General features: G+C 38.7%; 2 protein-coding genes across 3 annotated transcripts in view; both read right to left on the minus strand.

The window, feature by feature from the left end:
* Window positions 1-634: 634 nt before the first annotated feature.
* Window positions 635-9,304, minus strand: parp10 (poly(ADP-ribose) polymerase family member 10). Of its 2 annotated transcripts, XM_038724699.1 has the most exons (11): window positions 9,165-9,304; window positions 7,976-8,151; window positions 6,882-7,118; window positions 6,546-6,776; window positions 5,433-6,457; window positions 5,065-5,277; window positions 4,236-4,362; window positions 3,137-4,147; window positions 2,333-2,466; window positions 2,085-2,259; window positions 635-1,995 (listed from the first exon to the last, which is right to left on the minus strand). In XM_038724699.1, exons 2-11 carry the CDS (start codon window positions 8,148-8,150, stop codon window positions 1,697-1,699), a joined length of 3,627 nt encoding a protein of 1,208 aa, XP_038580627.1. In that variant the 5' UTR covers window position 8,151; window positions 9,165-9,304; the 3' UTR covers window positions 635-1,696. The 2 variants fall into 2 exon arrangements, with proteins under 2 accessions (XP_038580627.1, XP_038580628.1); XM_038724700.1 differs by lacking the exons at window positions 635-1,995; window positions 2,085-2,259; window positions 2,333-2,466 and adding an exon at window positions 2,601-3,067 and having other exon boundaries at window positions 3,116-4,147.
* Window positions 9,305-10,598: 1,294 nt separating this feature from the next.
* LOC119908028 (CMP-N-acetylneuraminate-beta-galactosamide-alpha-2,3-sialyltransferase 1-like) overlaps window positions 10,599-20,192 on the minus strand; it is a 61,686-nt gene continuing 52,092 nt past the window's right edge. The window contains exons 4-7 of the mRNA XM_038725766.1: window positions 19,420-19,599; window positions 16,108-16,153; window positions 14,562-14,681; window positions 10,599-14,305 (exon numbers count right to left, since the gene is read on the minus strand). Of these exons, the coding sequence (XP_038581694.1) occupies window positions 14,132-14,305; window positions 14,562-14,681; window positions 16,108-16,153; window positions 19,420-19,599 (520 nt within the window). The 3' untranslated portion in view covers window positions 10,599-14,131. The remainder of the gene's footprint in view (window positions 14,306-14,561; window positions 14,682-16,107; window positions 16,154-19,419; window positions 19,600-20,192) is intronic.

Here is a 20,192-nt window from a genome sequence, read left to right on the forward strand (position 1 = left end):
TGGAAATTCACATGTGTAACCTTAATTCAAACCTATTTAGAGCTTGTTTTGGTGTGGAAAAATGTCAGATTAATAACATCGTAACAGTAGCGAAATGCTCTACACAGCAGCCAAGACATTTTGGGGAAAATACAACTGAGAACAGCCCAGAGCCCCAGATCAAATTTAGCAGGAGGTGGAGAAGGTTGTCTGCCAATCAGAGGGTTGGTAGTTCAAACCCCTAATTGCTCTCAGTGTGTGAATGATTAGTTGCAATTTCTGATGAGCAGCTGCATGGTAGCCTCTGCCATCAGTTTTTGAGGCCATTTACCACAAATCTCACCAACAGCAAAAAAATATATCACCAAGATGGTTTCTCATTTCAAGCTTTATTTTTCTTAAAAATAATAATGATCTTTCTTAATGTTTTCTAAAACAAAACAAAAGACATGCATTTATTTGCAATTAACAATAAAGTACTTTGGTAAACACATTCCCAGACTGTAGTCAGACATCAGAAAACATACAGATTTGTGATAAAAGCACTTCATTGATGAAAAACCAAAAATGGACAAATTCTGTAGCCTGTCTTCAGCGCACTAAATAAGGAATAGGGAATCAAGCCCCATCATGTTTTGCACATGGTACACAAGTATTAAGTCATTATTTTGTTTTATTAAAATAACAATCCACATTCTTTAAAAGTGCACATATATGTGCAAGGCTTGACATTTACAATGTAGTATATATAGCTTAAAACATGTCTAAGACTAAAACTTATCTAAGTTTTACACGAAAACTAAATCAAAACTAATTACATTTTGATAAAGGATCCTTATTTTCAGCCTAGGCTTAATTAGCTTTTTGTGGACATGGTGATTACTTATTCAGTTACATTTTCTTCATGGTAGAGCAGTGGACCTGGAACTGCTCTTTTAACTACACTTAAGAGATTTTCTATTATAGTGTTACAGGAGTTCTTTCAGTGATTTGCATATGAAGAACAAAAGAAAAACTTGCAGAACCTGTACACTAGAGTTACTTTTGGGGTAACTCCAATAACTGAACTCAAAAGAAAACAAAGATAGGCTATATTTTCGGGTCAAATCAGTGAGTCAGTTATGGTAATTACATTTAGACAACAGTGTATTTAGCACTGCCGCTGGACTAAAGAATTACATATAAAAAAAGTCAGTTATATTCACAATATGCAGTTACCCATATTTAGGAAAATCAAAAACTGTGTGTGGCAGATCATTTATGGTTGATTTTAAAATCATCAAAACAACACATTTTGGAAGCTTCCGAGTTTAAGTGAGGCGTATAAACACTGGAGTGTGTGAGCAATCTCAACAATTGCCAAATTGAGTATAACAAGTAATTTTCATGCATTAACTGCTGAGTCAGACCTATTTAAAGACACCTCACACAGAGAATTATTGTGCCGAAAGGGCATGTTTTGAGTTATTTAATTAAGATGGGGGTTGACTAGAGATGAAGAGTTGACTACACTGATGAACTAAAAGTGGAGCAAAATCAGTCCACAGCAAAGTACTTGATGAAATTTGGATCATGAAAGACAAAATACCAACTGTACCTTCTAACACATTAGCCCTTTATAATTTAAATGCACTTTTTTAAATTAAGGCAGACACATTAAAGCAAAAGCAGTCCTTTTCTCCCAATTTTATGGTTATCATCTGACGCCTAATCCGTCCTAACGGTGGATTCTCTGGCATGTAATGAGATATTCAGGGAAAGCCTGCGTATCGTTGAAGATGACAAACATCGACGGCTTGGTGATGTCGTCAGTCACACTGTCATATCGGAGGGGAATGGCGCCGGTCTCCTTTAGAGGGGCCGCCTTCATCGAATGGCAGCCTTTAGTGAAGTCTCCTGTTAGAACCTTTGACACAAAAACAAACTTGTATCCGTCTGCGTTTGGGGGTGAATACTGATCCTGGACAGACAGCGCAGAGTTGACAGCAAAATACACCCCTTGACCATAGACGGTAGCTGCGTGAAGAAACCAAGATGTCAGAAATTGATGCCCAAGATGAGGAAAAACTGGGCCAGACAAGAAAACAGTAGTTTCAAAAACATACCATTCTTTCCACAGAAGCTTCTGTTGAATCCATGAACACAGATCTCTTTCACACTCGTCTCACTTGTGCCATGGTAGAGAGTTCGTTCAACTTCCGGATACAAGGCACGCTGTAGTATGCTCGCCTTCTTCAACTTGTACTGATTGTACAGTAGTCGATTCATGAGCTTCTCCACCTGGGGAAAATCTTAGTATTATTACAGACACCCTAAATCATTTGATGCAACACATGTGGCTCATTTGTTTTACCTGTATGATTCTGATTTTGCTGTGGTATTCCTGAATGGTCTCATAGAAATTCTTCACCACAGTCTGAAATTCATCAGATTCCTCATCGACTTTGGTTGCTTCAGGCAGGTTTGACAGCAGAGAGAAGTCCTCCTCTATTAACAAAGGATTTAGGATTTATCATTTAATTGAGATTTTAGATTATTTATCAACATAGATATGGAGCCCAAAAACTGGCAAAAGGCAGTGAAAGATGATCATGGGTCACAAACATACTGGAACACATCAATAGTTTTAACTGTTATTTAAATAAGTACAATGGAGTACAAAACACAAATGGCCATTTTTACTATTCCACATAATCATCCACCATCCATTACTGTCAGCATACTGCTGTAGGATCAGTGCATTAACCATAGTAAAAGTAGCTGAAGCCTTTTAGCCAGCAGGCTAACACGAACACATTTAGCTAGCTAACGGAATGTTGAAGCTTTAAGTTTAGATTAACCGCACACATTTACAAAATGTCATGGATAACACAATAAAGTCCCAGGACTTTTCTAGACCTGGTCCTTGATGAAGACACCAGACATCCACTTGAAAATGAAGTTATGTTGTGTAAGTGATGTTAGGACGCATGGTGTCTGTGTTAGCAAGCTAACTTTTTAAGTGTTAGGTTGCTGGCTAAATGGTGCATTCAGTTATATTTTTGACTTGTCCTTTACTACTTTTAGTATTTATAGTAGTATATTATTTTTGGTGGTTTTGGGGCTCCATACACAGAAGCATCACTCTGCAGTAAACAAACTATAAATTCCCCTTCACCTGACACATCCTCAACCAAATCCTCTAAATTGAGCAACTTCCTGGAGATTTTCACAGATTTCCCTGAAGGTATGTGGTATTCTTCCATCTTCTCAAAGTTTATGGTGTGGGGCTGATTGTCTATCAAGATATCAACCTTTTTCAGCTTCATTCTCCAAGCATGCTCGATGAATATTGTAGCATCGGGTGAATAAGGAGTCGTGTCTGAGGAGGCTGGGTTGTGATGTACCCACTGGACAGCTCTCAGGATTTCCTGGTCGGGCACATAATTGGAGATTTTCTCCAGCAGCAGCTTCACATCACATAGTGCTCCGGTCACAAAATCCTTGAAGCCGGAAACAGAAATTATGGTTCCCTGAATCTGAATCTCCACTGCGTGCTTCCGCTTGATCATCTCCAGACACTTCCTGTGGTATTCGGACATGTTCTTTACACTCCTGTGCTCCAGTTTCTCCTCCACCTGTCTCTGGCTGACCTTTTTCCCAAAGGCTATGTCCACCCGAATCAGGTCACAGTTATAACCTGCGAACACTACTAACTGTATGGTGTTGGCCGCCTTGATCGTGTCCTCTAAGGAAATATTTTTGCCCTTCCCCAGCTTGTCCACGTGGGCGCTCTTGTCAGTACTACTAGCAGAAGCTTCATGTTGGCTCATTTCCCTTGACAACTCCAATGCTTTTTGCAGCTGTTCCTCCTCCTCCTGCAGGGACCAATGACTTGACTCCATAGAGTACTGGATGGCTAGGGACATTTGGGCCTCTTCTTCAAGGTTGCTGGAAAGGCCCAGAGCTCCATCATTCAGGAGTAACCCACTCGTAGCATTCCTTTCAGCTGAGGGCTGGAAAGCATCAACATCTATCACATTAGAGTCCTGGTCTGTCAGGCTGGTTGGTTCCTCTGCTGTATAAAGGTCCACGTTATCCATGTCATCAAGCTGATTTGAAGTGGACACACCCTCCTCGAGTCCTTCATCAATAGCTGAGACGATTCTCTTTGCCTCATCTAAAAGACCTACAGAGAGGTACACAGATTGTTTGAGACTGAAATTATAAGAATAATTTGTCAGAAAGAGACAAATTATTGAAGAGATCGATATTACCTCTGTCTGCCGCTCCATTGTGATCAGTATGCAATGAATCTGATTTTAACTCTTGTGCAGAACCATCCAAAGACACTTTCTGGAAGTTTCTGTGGGACATCATCGTCCATGCGGTTTCAAAAATGTCCTGAAATAGTAAATACAAACTTTCGGTGTGAAGGTATGTGCCACAGAGAAACCTGAATTACTTGATATTTTCACGCTGATTAGCAAATTCTGACTTAATGCTACAATAACTATAACGGTATATTTTTGGAATATTAAAAAATGACCACATTAATGAGTGGTTTTGCATCATTTAGTCCATGAACTACTTAGTTTTAGGGTTAATTCTACCTTCCCATAAGAATTAAAGGAAAAGGAAGAAAAAGATTACATTTTGGTCTTAATTTTGGTTTTTGTGCTGATCTCTGGTGCACTTCTGCAAGGTACTGTTGTTATTTTCAAAGTGTTTCTACTTTCATGGTTTCTCCATGATCTTAGCTACATTTGTGAACATAAACATTGTTTTTTTTCCCCCCACTGAGCTGAGGATGACAACAAAGCAGAAGTAAGAAAAGTTAGTACAGCAAAGCTAACACATTCTGCTGGCAAGACCTGTTCAGAAACACAGTAATCATCAGGGTTTCACTTCTCCCCTGTGTAAGCTGGTAAACGCGGCCTCAGGCTGTACTGTGAGGCTTCAATGTAGACAGCACATCAAGGTGAAAGACAACTGGTATAACTGGCCAACTGAGTGTGGAGGAATGAAGTTGCACAGCATAGTTTCAAAAACACAGAGGAAAGCCAAATACAACAAAACCTTTGCTTTGTTCCAACATTACGTTACCTGGTGTGGCAGGGGTTGCCAGGGCACCAGCTTTGGGATGATAAGGACTTGAAACTTAGTCTCCATCTCCTTCAGGATGCTCTTGCACTCCGTATCATCTAGGAAGCGGGTCACACCTGGAGCGTTTACGGTGATGGTCCTGGTGCAGATGGAGGACACTATACCCTGCAACACCTCCTTAGCCATTTGACAAGAAATTGCAAGGCCATGGATCTATCAGGTACATTCACAAAGAATGACAAAAGGTGAAACAATCTCAAGAGTCCAGCAATTTCAAAAACAGTGTTCAAACTGCACCGGAAACGACTGAAACAGAAGCCAATGACATTTACACCACTGCAGTCAAACATGTCTGCTCCTACACGTACCTTTAACCCACAAACTTCCTCTGCTTCTAGTGGAAAGATAGACACTTCGTCCATGTCAGCCAATAGTTGATGACAATGTGTCTGGATGTATTTCAACACGCCTGGCTCCATAGAGATGACGGTCTCCCTTTCAATGGGTGTAGCAAGGAACTGCAGGATTGCAGTCTGCTTCTCACTCTCCATTCCTTTCAGAGTCAACACATCAGCATTCCTTCCTTGTTCTGACACCTTTACAGAGGAGAAACCCAGAGCCTGCACAAACTCAGACCACTCTCTGCAGTTTAACATGCCCTCATATTCTCTATCCAGCGGTATGCTGAAGTGACACAGCTGGGACTTCAAAAAGTTACACGCCTGGTTAGCCGAGTTCTGGGATAGGGAGGTTACCGCAACATTACAGTCTGATACGGTGTACATGGCAGGTGACTCGGTTTGACCCATGATTTGCAGTAGCCGTTTTTTTACATCTTTTCTTTCAAGGAACTGAGCCTTTTCTGGCTCCAGGGTGAAGTGAGTCTCAGCCATTTTGCCAAAATAGTCCAAGATTGTGTGTTTTATCTGCTCAAACGTTTGTCTGTCAGTCCCTGCAATGTGCACACCATTGTCTTTGATTTGGATGGTGACATCTGGGTGAGCCTTTTCACTATCCTGTTGAAAGGTGCTAAGCTGAAACAAAGCAAGTTTTGCTGGGTCAGCGATAGGAATATGGTCTGACAGTGTATCTTCTTCCTCCATTTGATCCTCGATGGCATCTCCTGATGCCTCTTCTACTGCTTCTTGGGCAGCAAGAGGCTCAGAGGACGTCTGAGAGGAGGATTGGCTGTTTGCAATAGCCACCACGGGAGGACTGGTCTGCATCTGATTATCACTCAGATCCTCTGAGTTTCTCTCAGTCATTTCTTGGCTTCCAATCCCAGAGGCTTGTGATGTTAATCTTTCTGTAGGTTGAAGAAAGTCAAAGTATGGCATCACTGCAAGATCAGCACCTTCCAGTTTGTGTGGGAGCTCCAGGACAGGGTTCACAGCTGTTACAATAAATACAGACATTTTGTTTATTAGAGAAAGGGTGAAACACGAAAAGAGTTTTAAAAGGCTGTATAATACAAAACTTACATTCATAATTAACAAAGGACACCTTTGCTGTGCTCTCTGAAAGCAGTGTGACCGACTTCACCTTCTGATTCCCACCTCCGTTGCTCTCAAAGTACAAAGTGAGCAGGTCTGGAGTGGTGCCAGGGTGCAGGTTCTCCACTAAGATGGAGTCAGTTTGCTCGATCTGTTCAAGAGTGACCGTGGACCCATTGAGCATCTTCTTGGAGATTTTAGCACTAAGGTTTTGGAAATCTACAAAACAAGACGAATATACTGAACACCATAAAAGCAAAATAAATATATTTTTAAATCTGTATGTTTTTAAGAAAAAGAAAATATGTAAGTTTAATAATATACCTTTCGAGAAGGGTTGGCTGAGGTGAATGAGGATAAAATCCCCCCCCTGTGAGGGATACAGAGTGAAGTCACGCACCCCCATCATGTTCTCCACGTAGAGCTCTATCATATCAATGTTGGTGTTGGGGTTGAGCCCCTGCAGCAGCAGTCTACATCGGTCCTTTGAGGCAGGCTTTCTCACAGTCAGCTCCACATTATGCAGAACGTGGTGCCCTTTAGACAGCACTTGGGATGCAGCTGTCAAAATGATGGGAGGTAGAATTAGCATACAGTATATTAATGACAAATGAATGCCCTTGAATTAGAATTTTTTTTTTGAGCCCAGTAATGCTTTGTTTCTACTTCACTGCTTCTGGAGGTGGGAAGGAGTGATGTCTAAAAGCTTTTAACCGATAGGGGGTCTGGATAATTGCGTGTTTCATGAAACTGCCTAATGCCATTTCTCCATCAAGCTTATGTAAATCTGAGGACAGCAAGTAGCCAGTTTTACAGTAGTATAACAAAACGGTTTGAAGGGTTGAATTAAGTTATGTCAGAATAAGATACTGTAACCATCCTTCCTCTAACAAGAGCATACTACATAATGGTACTGTTGAAATTTTCTGTTCCTATAGCTGTTACTTGATATGTTTTTTAAAAAGCTGGATAAAAGAACATGAAATATTTTGAAAGCAGTTATTGTGACAGCTAACAAATAAATATTTACAGGTGCATCTAAAAAAAATTACAATATTGTGGAAAAGTTAGCTGAGAGATTAAAGGCTCAGTAGCCTTTTGCAGGTGTTTTGAGTAAATTAGCTGATTAGAGCTCTTCTCAGGTTTATATTTCTGCATTATAAATTCTTTATTTTAAAATTCTAATATTTTGAGTTACTGGATTTTTGATTTCCATGATCTGTAAGCAATAAGAGTCAAGATTAAAACAAAAAAAGGCTTTAAATATTTCACTTTATGTGAAATGAATATAGAATATATCAAATTTTCACTTTTTAAATTTAATTACAGGGGAAAAATAGCTTTTCCATAACATTCTGTTATTTTGAGATGCACCTGTATGTCCAAATTTGACATCCAAACAAAATGTCGCTACTTGCCCTCTGCCTCTTCAAACTCCAGTATGGCACGGTCACCCTTCTTCTCCACAGAGACGAGTGGACCTCCCCCGGAGCGGCGCTTATTCTCAAAGTACAGAAAGAGCAGCTCCTCATCCACTCCTGGAGGCAGCGCCAGCACCTCCACCCTCCTCTCCTCCGGGCTTTCAACAGGCATCCTGAAAATACAACAACATACCACACCAGTTAAAGTGGCTCAAATAATTAAGTTCACACCTTCCTGACTCTATGTGAAAGCTTTTTTACCGGCTCTTCTGGGGTCAATGCCTGTGCCTGATGATGGGTAAGGCTGAAACTGGGACTGAGCAATAATTCTAATTATCCTTTAACGCCGCTCTATATACTGCAGGTTATTTTCTAAGGAAAAAATTTCAAACATTTGCTTGTTACAGCTTTTCTGTAAGTCTGACAATTATACCAGAATATCACAGCCTGAGATCTTCAATACTTTATTTACATTATATATGAATATCTGAACATATTGGCAACAAGCTAATGCTGTAATAATTACTAATGATCAATTTTGTGCACATTGCCCAACCACAAAACAGTTCAGGTACACTATTTAATTTAAGTGATCGATAAAACAATTTAAACAGTCTTTCACACCAGAGAACCAAGTTTTCTGGGCTATTCTTAGGTTGCCACATTATTGCATGTTTGGGTATTGATTGTTTTGTTAGTTTACAGTATTCATAACTGCAGCCCATCAATCAAGTAACAAAACAACAGCATTTATTTTCATTTTTAAGCTAATTTTAGGACTTATGGACGTTTAAGTGGAAAGACTTTAGCTTACCGTGATTATGGCCTGACGTTATTGAACTGTGTAAAGCTACCTGACAGGAAGCTCGGCCTACAGCAACAACATTTCAAGAGCAAAACGTAATGGCGTTGCATGAGCTACAAGAAGCAAGGCTTAAAACTACTGTTCCACTGTGTTGTTGTTGATGTTTTTTTTTTTTTTTACGGCTATCAAACCTTAAGTTCATGTCACGTTAAGTGTCTACTCTGTCGTTTGTCCAACTAGAAAGTGAAACAAGGCGCCACAGTTGCCATGTTTGATTAGCCACTGGAGCTGTAAGTTTATCGCCAACGCTTTTCATTCTGGCGACGGAATGAGAAAATACAGTTTCACGGACGACAAACACGTTTATGGAGAAGTACTTACCTGCGCTACAAGGTAAACATTAGCTCATAAAACCCTAAGGTCCTAACGAGTTGAACAGGAGGCGCTGGACACTTCCTTGTTGTGCTGCTTGTTGGACAGCGGGTGGCGTCATCAGCTGCATGTGTTAAAGGGGAACATCCATCAGGGTGACGTAGTAATATTTACAGTGTCAAGGAGTAATTCAGTATAAAGCAATTATATTATAATACTTACATCTTACTCAAGAAAAAGATCCCACCAAAATTGTATTTAGTAGGTTTATTTGTTCTGTATTTCTTTATTATCCTTTTTATTTCTTTATTCTGCTGATCAGGATCATGTCAAACCATCAGACAGCCTTATGGTCAAAGTGTTTTGTGCTGCTGTTTCCAGGAGTCAAGAACTTATTATATTATACAAAATAGATCATGCTGATTGCCTTCAACTGTCTGCCATGGAAAGAAAGTATTTTACTTAAGCGCTCAATGTCTACTGCAATACACTTCATATATATTGTACTTGTTAATCCACCCACCAACGTTATAGTTACTAGGTTCTTTGAATATGTGATTAAGAATTTACATACAAAACTGCTGATCAACTTGCAAAACACAATGCACTGTTAAAGACTGTATATAATGGTTATACTTATACACACAATGCATGCCATCCAATAGACCTGCAATGTCTTACAGCCCTTTATTATATGCTTGATCAGTTTCCCATACTGAATATTAACTTCCCTTGAGTTTGTACTGTATATTATACAGAATATGAGTGCATTCTGAGACTGAATGACACCCAACATGTATAAGCTGTATTGAAATTGCTCCAATGGCATTATACTGTGTGTGAAATGGAATTTAATGGGATTCCAACAAGTTCAGATCTATTTTACATCTCATAAACTCTAAATGTTTTCATTATAAGCAGCATATGTATGACTGATTGGCGTGCCGTGCTGAGTATCTTTAAATAGTTAGAGTAGCTATATAGCCTATACAGTCAGAGTGAAATGAACTCTTTAAAGAATCACGTAACTCATCATAACTCAAAAAGCATAAATGCCATCATTATGTGCTGTACAGTGTGCAGTACAGAGCATTTTGAATTTCTGTTCGAAGTGTGTCCTTACAGTGCGTCCCTCTTACACATTGACTGAGATATAAATAACATTGTAGCTAAGCAGACAGTTCATTCTATATCTAATAACCTTACCATGTCATTATCATGAGCTTATACATGGATCATCAGTAGGCCAAAGTGAGAATTTTGAAAGTGTTCATGTCATCATTATGAGTTTTGACATTTGTGCTGTTTATAATAGACACAATTTTACTATGGATTAAAAACAATAATAGTATAAAGTTTACAAATAAGAAGTAAAAATTAGTGTGATTGCTGATTAAGCAACCACACTTACAAAGCAGCACTCACATAGCCAATTCTTCAGGGCTAACAACTGTTTCTTAGGCTTTTATTTATTTTCACAATTTAAAAATCAAACAACACAGTTTACCATTCATTATGTTACATTCTGGTGGCATTACATAATGTGTTTAAGCTTATTGTATATTAATTGGACAGAAGCAGAAATAACATCAGGTTGTAAGTTAGTAGGTTAGTAGTGTGTAAAAGCAGACACATGACACGTGTTTCTGATTCCATCCTTAAAAAGAAGACACTTTAAATGATGGAAATGAGGTGAATATTTATAAAAGGTAAAACACAATGTTCCTGATGGCAGAGACCACTGAAATAAGTTAAAAGTTGTTGCCATGATGCATACAATCGCGATATTTAACTGAAATGAAATTGATTTTCGAAAATCAAGGACATCTTTAAATGATCCACATTATCCTTTGTCTAATAATAATAATAATAATAATAATAATAATAATTTACATTACCCTCTCCTTGAGAAAACTATCATGCATTTAACTTTTCACAATTGTTGTAGACTGACGTATTTCACTGTAGTGTGTTTATGTCAATCCATATACAAGTTACTAGTCATCTGAATTACAGCTTACCCACGCAACATTTGCATAAAATGTATTATTTAGAATTAATTAACCTCACTTTCCTTTTCACACATTCCAGCAAACAGCCCAGTTGTGTTTTACTGTATTGTGTCCACTGACAATGAATGATGTCTATCTGTTATCCATCTCTCCCACACATGTCAGTATCAATGACCTGAAATGCCAAAACTAGGAAAAACGCACAATATAAAAATGAGATTTTTCTGAAGGTGCTGCTTTAACAGCTTGAATGTATGTAACTATTCAACAATTAAGATATCAACTGGATGGAAAAAGTAATATAGATGTGTGATTAATGATGTAAATGTGTCAGTTTACATCATCACAACAGTCTTACAATGGACAAACCAAGTGATGTTAACGCTGAGAGCCTACATATCCTTGTCCACTAGGTGACAGTGTCCCCTGCAGAAATGTACACCTCTCTCGACTACTGTGACAACAGTATGCATGCAAGGTGCCTCACAAATTTGAATTGAGCTAATATTGCGGTTTCTCTTCTTATCAGCCTACGCTCACACGGAGAGGGAAAAGCTCATGAAGACACTGACCGGGCAAATGTCCCAACATGTTTCAAGGCACATGGAGCAAATCATAGCCTATTAGATAAGCACCACTAAGCTCAATTCCTGAATAATCTGATACAACACAACATGTTTGTTTTGTTGGTGAAAATTATAATGTGAGGGCAGGATAAGAGCGTCTGAGTCATAAAGCATTCAGTATTCACACATCTACAACAAGTTCAGCGAGTGCAGCTAATAATTTCAAGCCTGGACAAATCGTAGCTGTTTTTCATCAAAATTACAGAGCCAAATATGTTGACGTACTTACCCCAAGTGTCCAACATGTTGTTCTGTGGCATATACAAACAAATCTCACTGACAAACACTTAAAATGGTTGTACTTTATGTATCATGCATACGATTAATTAAAATTGACACTGTACACAACAATAAACCTTTTGCTGATATATATATATATATATATATATATATATATATAAATAATGGTAATAATTACAATACAGAACAATTTGGTGGCAAAATTGAGTCTAAAAAATTCCAATTAAAAGGCACTTAACACCTACTTTTCATATCTCACAGAGTACATCATTGATTTTATTAATAAGGCACCCCTGTATAGGCTGTATCATATGTTAGTTTTCCATTATGAATGTCTACAACTTAATAATGAACCTTGTGTTTGTGTAACATCTCGATCTTTTTTTTTTTTTTTTACCAAAGACTTAATTTCTGCTTCACTATATCACTCTTAATGCACACCCTGCTGCACGTCTCTAGTACATCCCTTTAAGACTGACGTTCCAACAAATAACCCCATCATCAACCCCTCATCACTCTTTAAAGCAGTGGTTTTCAATTTTCTTCACATCAAGGACCCCTAAACTTACACAAATTAGACCACGGACCCCCATTTGATAACATTTTGTCCCAGCGTCCACCATCAGATAGGATATTTAATTTTAGATGTTTGAAAGTGTATGAAACCCATGACCCAATTAGTCATACATTCTGTCTTTGTGTTACTAGGTTGTTGGAATTATATGGAAATATAATCACTTTTTTGCTGAGGACCCCCTGGAAACCCACAAGGACCCAACTTTGAGAACCTTTGGTTTAAAGGATGTGAAGTACTCTGTAATCCTAGATTTCTTTAACAGTTTTGATGCTACCTTTGACACAGCTTTCAACACTGTGCTGATAGCTGCAGCTGCAGTTTGCATGCTCTACTGTAGTTGTTGTGGAAGCTACCAGGTCATGGGTCGTTAGGGCCATACTAAAGACACTGGGATTATGCCTCTGTACTTCAAAATGTATTGAATTTACCAACCTGGAGGGAGTTTGAATTCTACCATTTAAAACAAGGGTCTGTATGCTGTATCTGTAGCAGGTGTGTTTACCATGTTCACCATGTGTTATTAGTTAGCATGTTAATATTTGCTCTTTAGCACAAAGCACAAACTACAACAGAGGCCGATGGGAATATCCTAGATGTTGCTGGTATTTGGTTATAACTAATATAGGACAAATAAAATGTTTGGCATGATGGAGTTGATGAAAAGAGACTACCACAGTTCATCTTAAGGAGGACATGAATGCGTGTACCAAATTTCATTGCAATGCGCTCAATAATTTTTATTAGATATTTCACCCAAAACCACAAATGTCAATCTGCTGGTGGCATTAGAGGAAAGTCAGGGGATCAGGAAAGTTATTGGGATTCATCCTCTGGCAAATATGAATGTCTGTACAAATGTTTATGACAAATTCAAATAATTTCAGAATGTGGTCAAAACTTTCTAAGCGGTGCGTTGGGGGGCCCTACCTTTATAGTTTATAAGTGATATTTACAGTATAGTCAATGGTCTGTACAGTCAAAAATCTAAACCAAAGTTCATGTTTTGATACATTTGCAATGTATCAACATTCGGTTAGATTTGGTATGGTTTCACACTGTAATTCTGCAACCACCCTAAAGGACTTTACATGACAGGACCATGTCCTGTGGTCATCATCTATGTGGGCTGTGTCTCCCTATACTTGACATTGATTGGTTTATTAAACAGTTCAGGAAGACAAGAATGAATGAATGAAAAATGAACATGTTATTATTATGGCACCAACTATACTGAAGGCAAGTTCAAATTCGCAATTAAACGGGAGGTTTCACACCTGCAATTTGGACCAAACTGAAAAGCCCGAAAGTCCGGACCAAACCAGGTAGCTAGGTGTGAAAGCCCCCTTAGTTTGTTTGAGATGAGCAGATAGGTTATATCTGTTTCTATGAGACGCTCTTCTAACATAAATGACAATGATGAACTCCCTTGCTATATATTTCCATCAACAGGGTAAGTGTCTTTCATTCAAAGGCTGCTAAGGTTCATTTGGTGGTACTCCCATTGCACACGTGGGCTTGGTATCATCTGCCTTTAAACATTTGGATTTTGTGCTTGTCTGCCAGGAGCAGGGTGATATTATATTCGTAATCTCCGTCATGGACCCCTGTGTGTCGGAAAGCTCCGGCCAAATTGTTCTCCTCCCAGTAGTGGTGCCAGTTTCCGTATTGGTCTCCACCGAATCCAAATACACTGACCTGGAGCAGACCAGGAACAAAAGCACAGTAAAACATCACCCACACAAGCTTTATACACTTATCTCTGGAGTTTGTTCAATTTTCACATAAGTTCAGATCCACATATTGGTATTTCCTTATTTTTCAAAACACATTACAGGATTCTGGAAAATTAAATATAATAAAAACATCAAGCGCGTTGTCCTTGTAAGGGTATTCCACTTTACTGAGGAATTTCAGTAGTCATGCATGTGCTTAATACAGTGGTTCAACTAACCTCGTCACATATGTGGATAGCGAGCATTAAGCTGAGGAAGCCAGTGGAAGGATATCGTCCATGACCCTGAAGCCAAGACTCATAGACGTATTTGAAAAATGTTGGACTGTAAATCAACACCTGCAAAAGAGTCATAGGAATTTCTGCACCTTTGCAATTTACTGAGACAGAAGAAATTGCTTACATCATTAAATAGTTACATAAATAACTGTATTAAAAAAGAGATATCAGGAAGAAAGATATATAGATATACTGTATATATCTGTGTATGTATATATATATATACACACACACACAATAAAAAGTATAGTTTACTTTGGAGAGCTTTGGTCTGAGGTTGTTTTTAATAGTTTTGGCTGTGCTCTATAGTTCGAATGAAGGGATATCTACAGCAGCGAAGAGATCGAAAAGTAGCAGATGTTATGCCACTCTTGTTTGCATAGCATAATGCTGATTGTAAGTATAAGTAACTGCTATGCTGCTGTTCTTCTGGCTTATGGAATCTAAAACCGGTATGTCACTCCTGTTATCTGGCAAATACCACTTTACACCAGCGTTTACAGACGGTGTACCACTCTCATATTTTTTAGATGCCAATTCTGGGTGGTATGTCACTTTGACTAGTGGTATGTTATGCACACTGCACATTAAAACAATATGTCACTGGCCAATACCACTTCCTACCTCCATATGATGACTACTGGCGTGTGCTGCTGCTGTGGTAACAGTATGACTAATGCATGGCATCACTGCTGTTCTGACATATACCACTTCTTAGCATTCAATTAAATGAGACATTTTGGCATAATGCCCACTGGAACATAGCTAGTTGTTTATGGTCAAACTTTGTCCAAGGCTACGTTTGCTAGCTGTACAAGGCTAAGATATAGCTACAGCTAGCCATGCCAGGTGAAAAGTGACACTTGTTAGTAGCAGACAATGGCATGTTATTTTGCTGTGGCACAGTGGTAACATACCATAACCAGCAGTGGAATATTCCAGTAAAGAGTGATCATAAGCTGCCGGACATGATATGTGTCAGTGAAAAGCAGTGATATACTGTTTTGATGTGCCATATGCAGGTCAAACGGCAACATACTGTAGAATTTGTCAAACTGAAAAACCCAGTAGTGGAAGAAGTACTCAGATCATTTACTTAAGTAAAAGTAGAAACACCACAGTCTAAAAATAGTCCATTACAAGTAAAGGTCCTGCATTATGTACAAATATTGATGGCAACCCATCGATCAGTCTGGAACAAAGAGGTGGAGGAAATGTTTTAATAAAAGGATTCAGCAGGTAATTTCTGGCAGTGTGGAGAGGCCTTTGAAACACCGTTTTGACCATCATGTTAAGAAAAAAAATGCACAGGAAATTTAACTGAACACATAAATTAATAAATAAATTTGGCCAATATTAATAATTTTTTTTATAGTTTTCATCCAAGCTTTGTTTTTTTTTTAAAGAGAAAACATCATGCAAACAAAAGTAAGTCCATGCTGCCTAAAAAATATGGAAAAACAATTACAACCTTTGTATAACTCACCTTATCTTTGTTTGCTTTTATCCTGGACATAACCGATATATATGTGCTGTAACACAAGAAAATACAATGGGCTTAACATTTCGTCTTTAATTGCCTTAGAGTTCCCTGAAATGCTGTTTTTGATTAACAGCTCAATGCTTGTTTGTCTACAGTCACTGGTATTACATCCATAACCTCAGCAGGAGGATCCATGAACTTAATCTCATTTAACTGACATGTCTAAAAATAAATGCCCAAGAGTTTTCTATCCTTATAACAACTGTCTGGGGATAGCTGATTAACTATCACGGGCAGATTTCAAAGTGCATCATTTTACATCGTTCTTCACATGAGAGCATACAGTGTTAAGTTAAAATATAAAAATGGGCAAGGCTCCTTTATTTAAAAAGGTGTGTGCAGCTCCTGCAAGCTGCATCTGAAAATTACAGCATTTTCATATGCAGACTGAATGTGGACACGGTAAATTTGCATTTATACTATTTTCATGAATAAAAGGAGGTTGAAAAAAAACACACTGAGCTGAAGTGTAAATTCAAAGTTGATGTAAATTCTACACCATACCTGTACAGACTTTGTTGAAAACATAAAGGGATGGCATACTAATGACTGAAATGAAAAGTAAATGATCATATAGTAAGACACTCCTGACAAATGTTCCCAGTTAAAGTCAAGTTTATCAAGGCTATTGTCTCTGCAGCAACGAGTCTCATTACAATTCAGAGATTTTACAGACAGGTCTAATGCTTTTTGGAAATGTGTGCTGTACATTATTACAACCCTACCAGTTCTTATAGGTTTTGTGGTGAATGAATATGAAAATGGTCTCTCATGCTTCTGGTGCATTATATTATAATACACTACATTACACAACCTAATGTTAAAATCATCCTTTAACACACACACACACACACACACACACACACACACACAGAGAAGTGTTTATATGTTACCATTCAAAGCCAGGAGTGTGAATGTGGACCAATAACAGTCTGCCCTGTGTCCCTTCACATACTGCAGTCCTGTCCTTTTATAGAGCTTCATTTTGTTTAACAAGAAATGTAACAAAATAATTCACAACACTCAGTTAAGATCTAATGGCTCTTGGACTAATGCTGACATTACTCCCAGTGAAGTGAAATTTAATGATGCAGAATGATTGCTTTGGCCGAGTTGGAAGACAACTGCACATTTATAGGAAACATTTGTTTGGATTTGTTCGGCCTTCTACCATCTAACATGTTGGCGTGTTTGAGTTATTGGCAGTGGCTTCATTTTTCCCCCCCCCTGGATATCCAGTAATCAAGCTAATGATTAGGGGTCATTCAGAATGAAGCAGCTGAAGGTGAAATTTACTGAAAGATTAAAACTGAGTGATTATCCTTGTTATGGCAATCTGATGAGTAGGAAAACCGAGTGAGTGAGATTGTTATGACAGTCTGGTATTTGGAGAGTGTAAATGAATCTGGGAGTGAAACACATACATGATAATGCATTCACGCCTTTTAACTTTCTGTGGCGTTAATTAGCAGAGTTTCAAGAGCGGGACCACACATCAAGCACGTCATTGCCAGCATTTCCATTAATACCCACATGTCCTAACTCCTCCCCTTCGCTCTTGTATCCTGCATCCCTCCCTCCCACCCCTTTCTCTGTCCTGCCTCCTGATCTCCTTTTTCCCCTCCATAGATTTATGAGGGGGTCCATCGTGTCCGGGTGCTACGGCGGATTTCCCTATCGTAGCTTCCCCACAACGCTTCGAATGTCTCTTTGGCAACCGCCGTCGTACATCTTTCTGTTTCGATCATCATTAAATCATTTAATCATATCTGTTGACTAGTGAAAGGACAGTTAAAATTTTCACATTTCCAAATGAGAATGCGTCACATTTATATTTTTTCATTTATAAGTTTTGCCCAATGATGACACTCTGGGAAAAACAACTATAGAAATGTATTAGAGAGTCTCTTGTTTTGGACAGAGAATTTGTATTACTTGGTAGAATGCCAACAGAAATTCAGTCCAAGAATCACACACCCACACACACACACACACACTTAAGGATTGCTGCTTTGAAACATATTAACTAAATTATGGCTACAAAAGTCATGCTTGTCCGAAAAATTCTTGTCCGAAGCTGAAACTGAATATAATGAAAAAAATTGCAGAACACAGAACAAGTACATTCACATTTTTTCCATTTATTTCCTTTTTTTAACCATTGCATAAATTAAATAGTCAAAATGTGCTTTTTACTCAGTGTTTCCCACAGGATTTGGAGAGACTATGGGTGGGTCCAAGGGTGGGTCCAAGGTCCGGTAAAGTAAATTACATGTGTCCATTTACTTTTTATGGACACTCCAAATGTAGGTGCAGCTAGCTTAATCGACTTCTCGCAAACAGGTGACAGAAACACTCAAAGCAGTTATTTTCTAAGAAGTCAGCCACAGCTGGAGTGGATGTACTAGGAGACAATTCAGCAGAACAGTGTCTGCAAATGTAGATTTTTGCTTCTTTCTCTGACACTTTAAAATGCTTCCACACTGTTGACATGTCAACATAATTGTTTGGTAAAATTTATTAGGTCTTTAGACGTATTAGGCCGAACACCGAAAATGCTTTTTTTGCTGTTTTCGGACCATTAATTTCGGTGGCCAAACATTCGTTGCATCCCTATTTTAATGTATGGTTTGATGTTTAATGTAACAGTAACACATGCCTCCTCTATTTTAAACCTACATTTACTGATGTTTTGGTTAATTGATGACTGTGTGACAACCTGTTACACACGCTGACATACGTTACAAAGTTGTGGCTAAGTACATGGCTATGTAAGCAAACAGTTTAAATATACACAACCAGTAGACACAGAGCAAGATTAGCTTTCATTTGGAGTCGTGTTTCTGGCCACTTGGTGAATGTAAATCCAGTATTTTCCTGACAAACATCTGGCTCTTTAGCTGCTAAATGCTACACTATGTTAACCAGCTACTTGCTAACTTGGTGTCCGTGGTGCTGGGAAGCTAGCGTACGGTGGGTTTATCAGAAGTTTTGTGCAGAAAACAGCTGTGGCTGGAGATGAGGTTGATGAGAGCATTGGAAGTGGACCAACATGGTACAGCTGTAGGCTGTAAAACCAACACAATAAGCTGAAAGATGCTAAAAATCTCTGTAGAGGTGAAGGGAGCTGCAGTCGGGTGAGAATTCTTTGTGTATTTGTCACTACGTGTGACAGTGTTCACATTACACATTTGATCCATTCTTTATATAAAAATACTGATGAGTGCAGCTTTAAGTTTCGATAAGTACACTTACTGGGTAATAGTACCCGTGGTCAGAGCACTAATGAGCCACTGCAGATCCAGGGTCTTGAAAGGGATCAGCACCAGACTGGTGAAGTTGTCCAGGTCTATGGCACTTTCTGGGTACATGATATGATGTGTTGTTCTGGTGCCCACATCCTCTTCAAAACCAGAGGTGGGAGCCTGGTTCATTCTGCAAGGACAAAAAAACAGAGATTTTGGTTCTGGGTATTTTTGTAATTTTTTCTAGCTGCTTTGCCATCTTTATCTTTTCCAGGACAGCTCAAATTGAGGTGTATTTCAGCCACATATCAGAAAAATGGGAAACATTTGGCTTTTTGTTGTACTAATATCCATAATCTACAAACAGGTTGGTTTTCCTGAATCCCCCAAGTTAGCCAAGCCACATGGCACAGAGACATGAAAAACTAGATATGATCACTATTTTAAGAAAAATAACAACATGTAAGTCTAAATAAAAAGATAAACAAAAAGCACCATTTGTCCCACTGCCCCATGTTTTGGACATCCAAACAGCAATTCAGAACAATCCAGTTTCCATTTAGAGCTCAACAATTACCGCTTGGCAAACTGGGCAAGGCGTCGTTATTATGTCCAACAATACTCACTCAAACTGGAGCAGTAATTGGCGGGAACATAGTTTGACAATGGCAGTTGGTTTCAGTCAATAGAAGGAAGGAAGAAAAATCATGAAGCTGACCCCGCTTTGACTAGCATCACCTGTTTGGGTGCTCCGGTCTGAGCAATATCATCTTCCTCATTACT

Source organism: Micropterus salmoides, unplaced genomic scaffold, assembly GCF_014851395.1.
Source record: "Micropterus salmoides isolate LMB-PRFRI ecotype aquatic unplaced genomic scaffold, ASM1485139v1 Ms_hic_scaffold_17, whole genome shotgun sequence".
In the NCBI taxonomy this organism is placed as follows: Eukaryota; Metazoa; Chordata; class Actinopteri; order Centrarchiformes; family Centrarchidae; genus Micropterus; species Micropterus salmoides.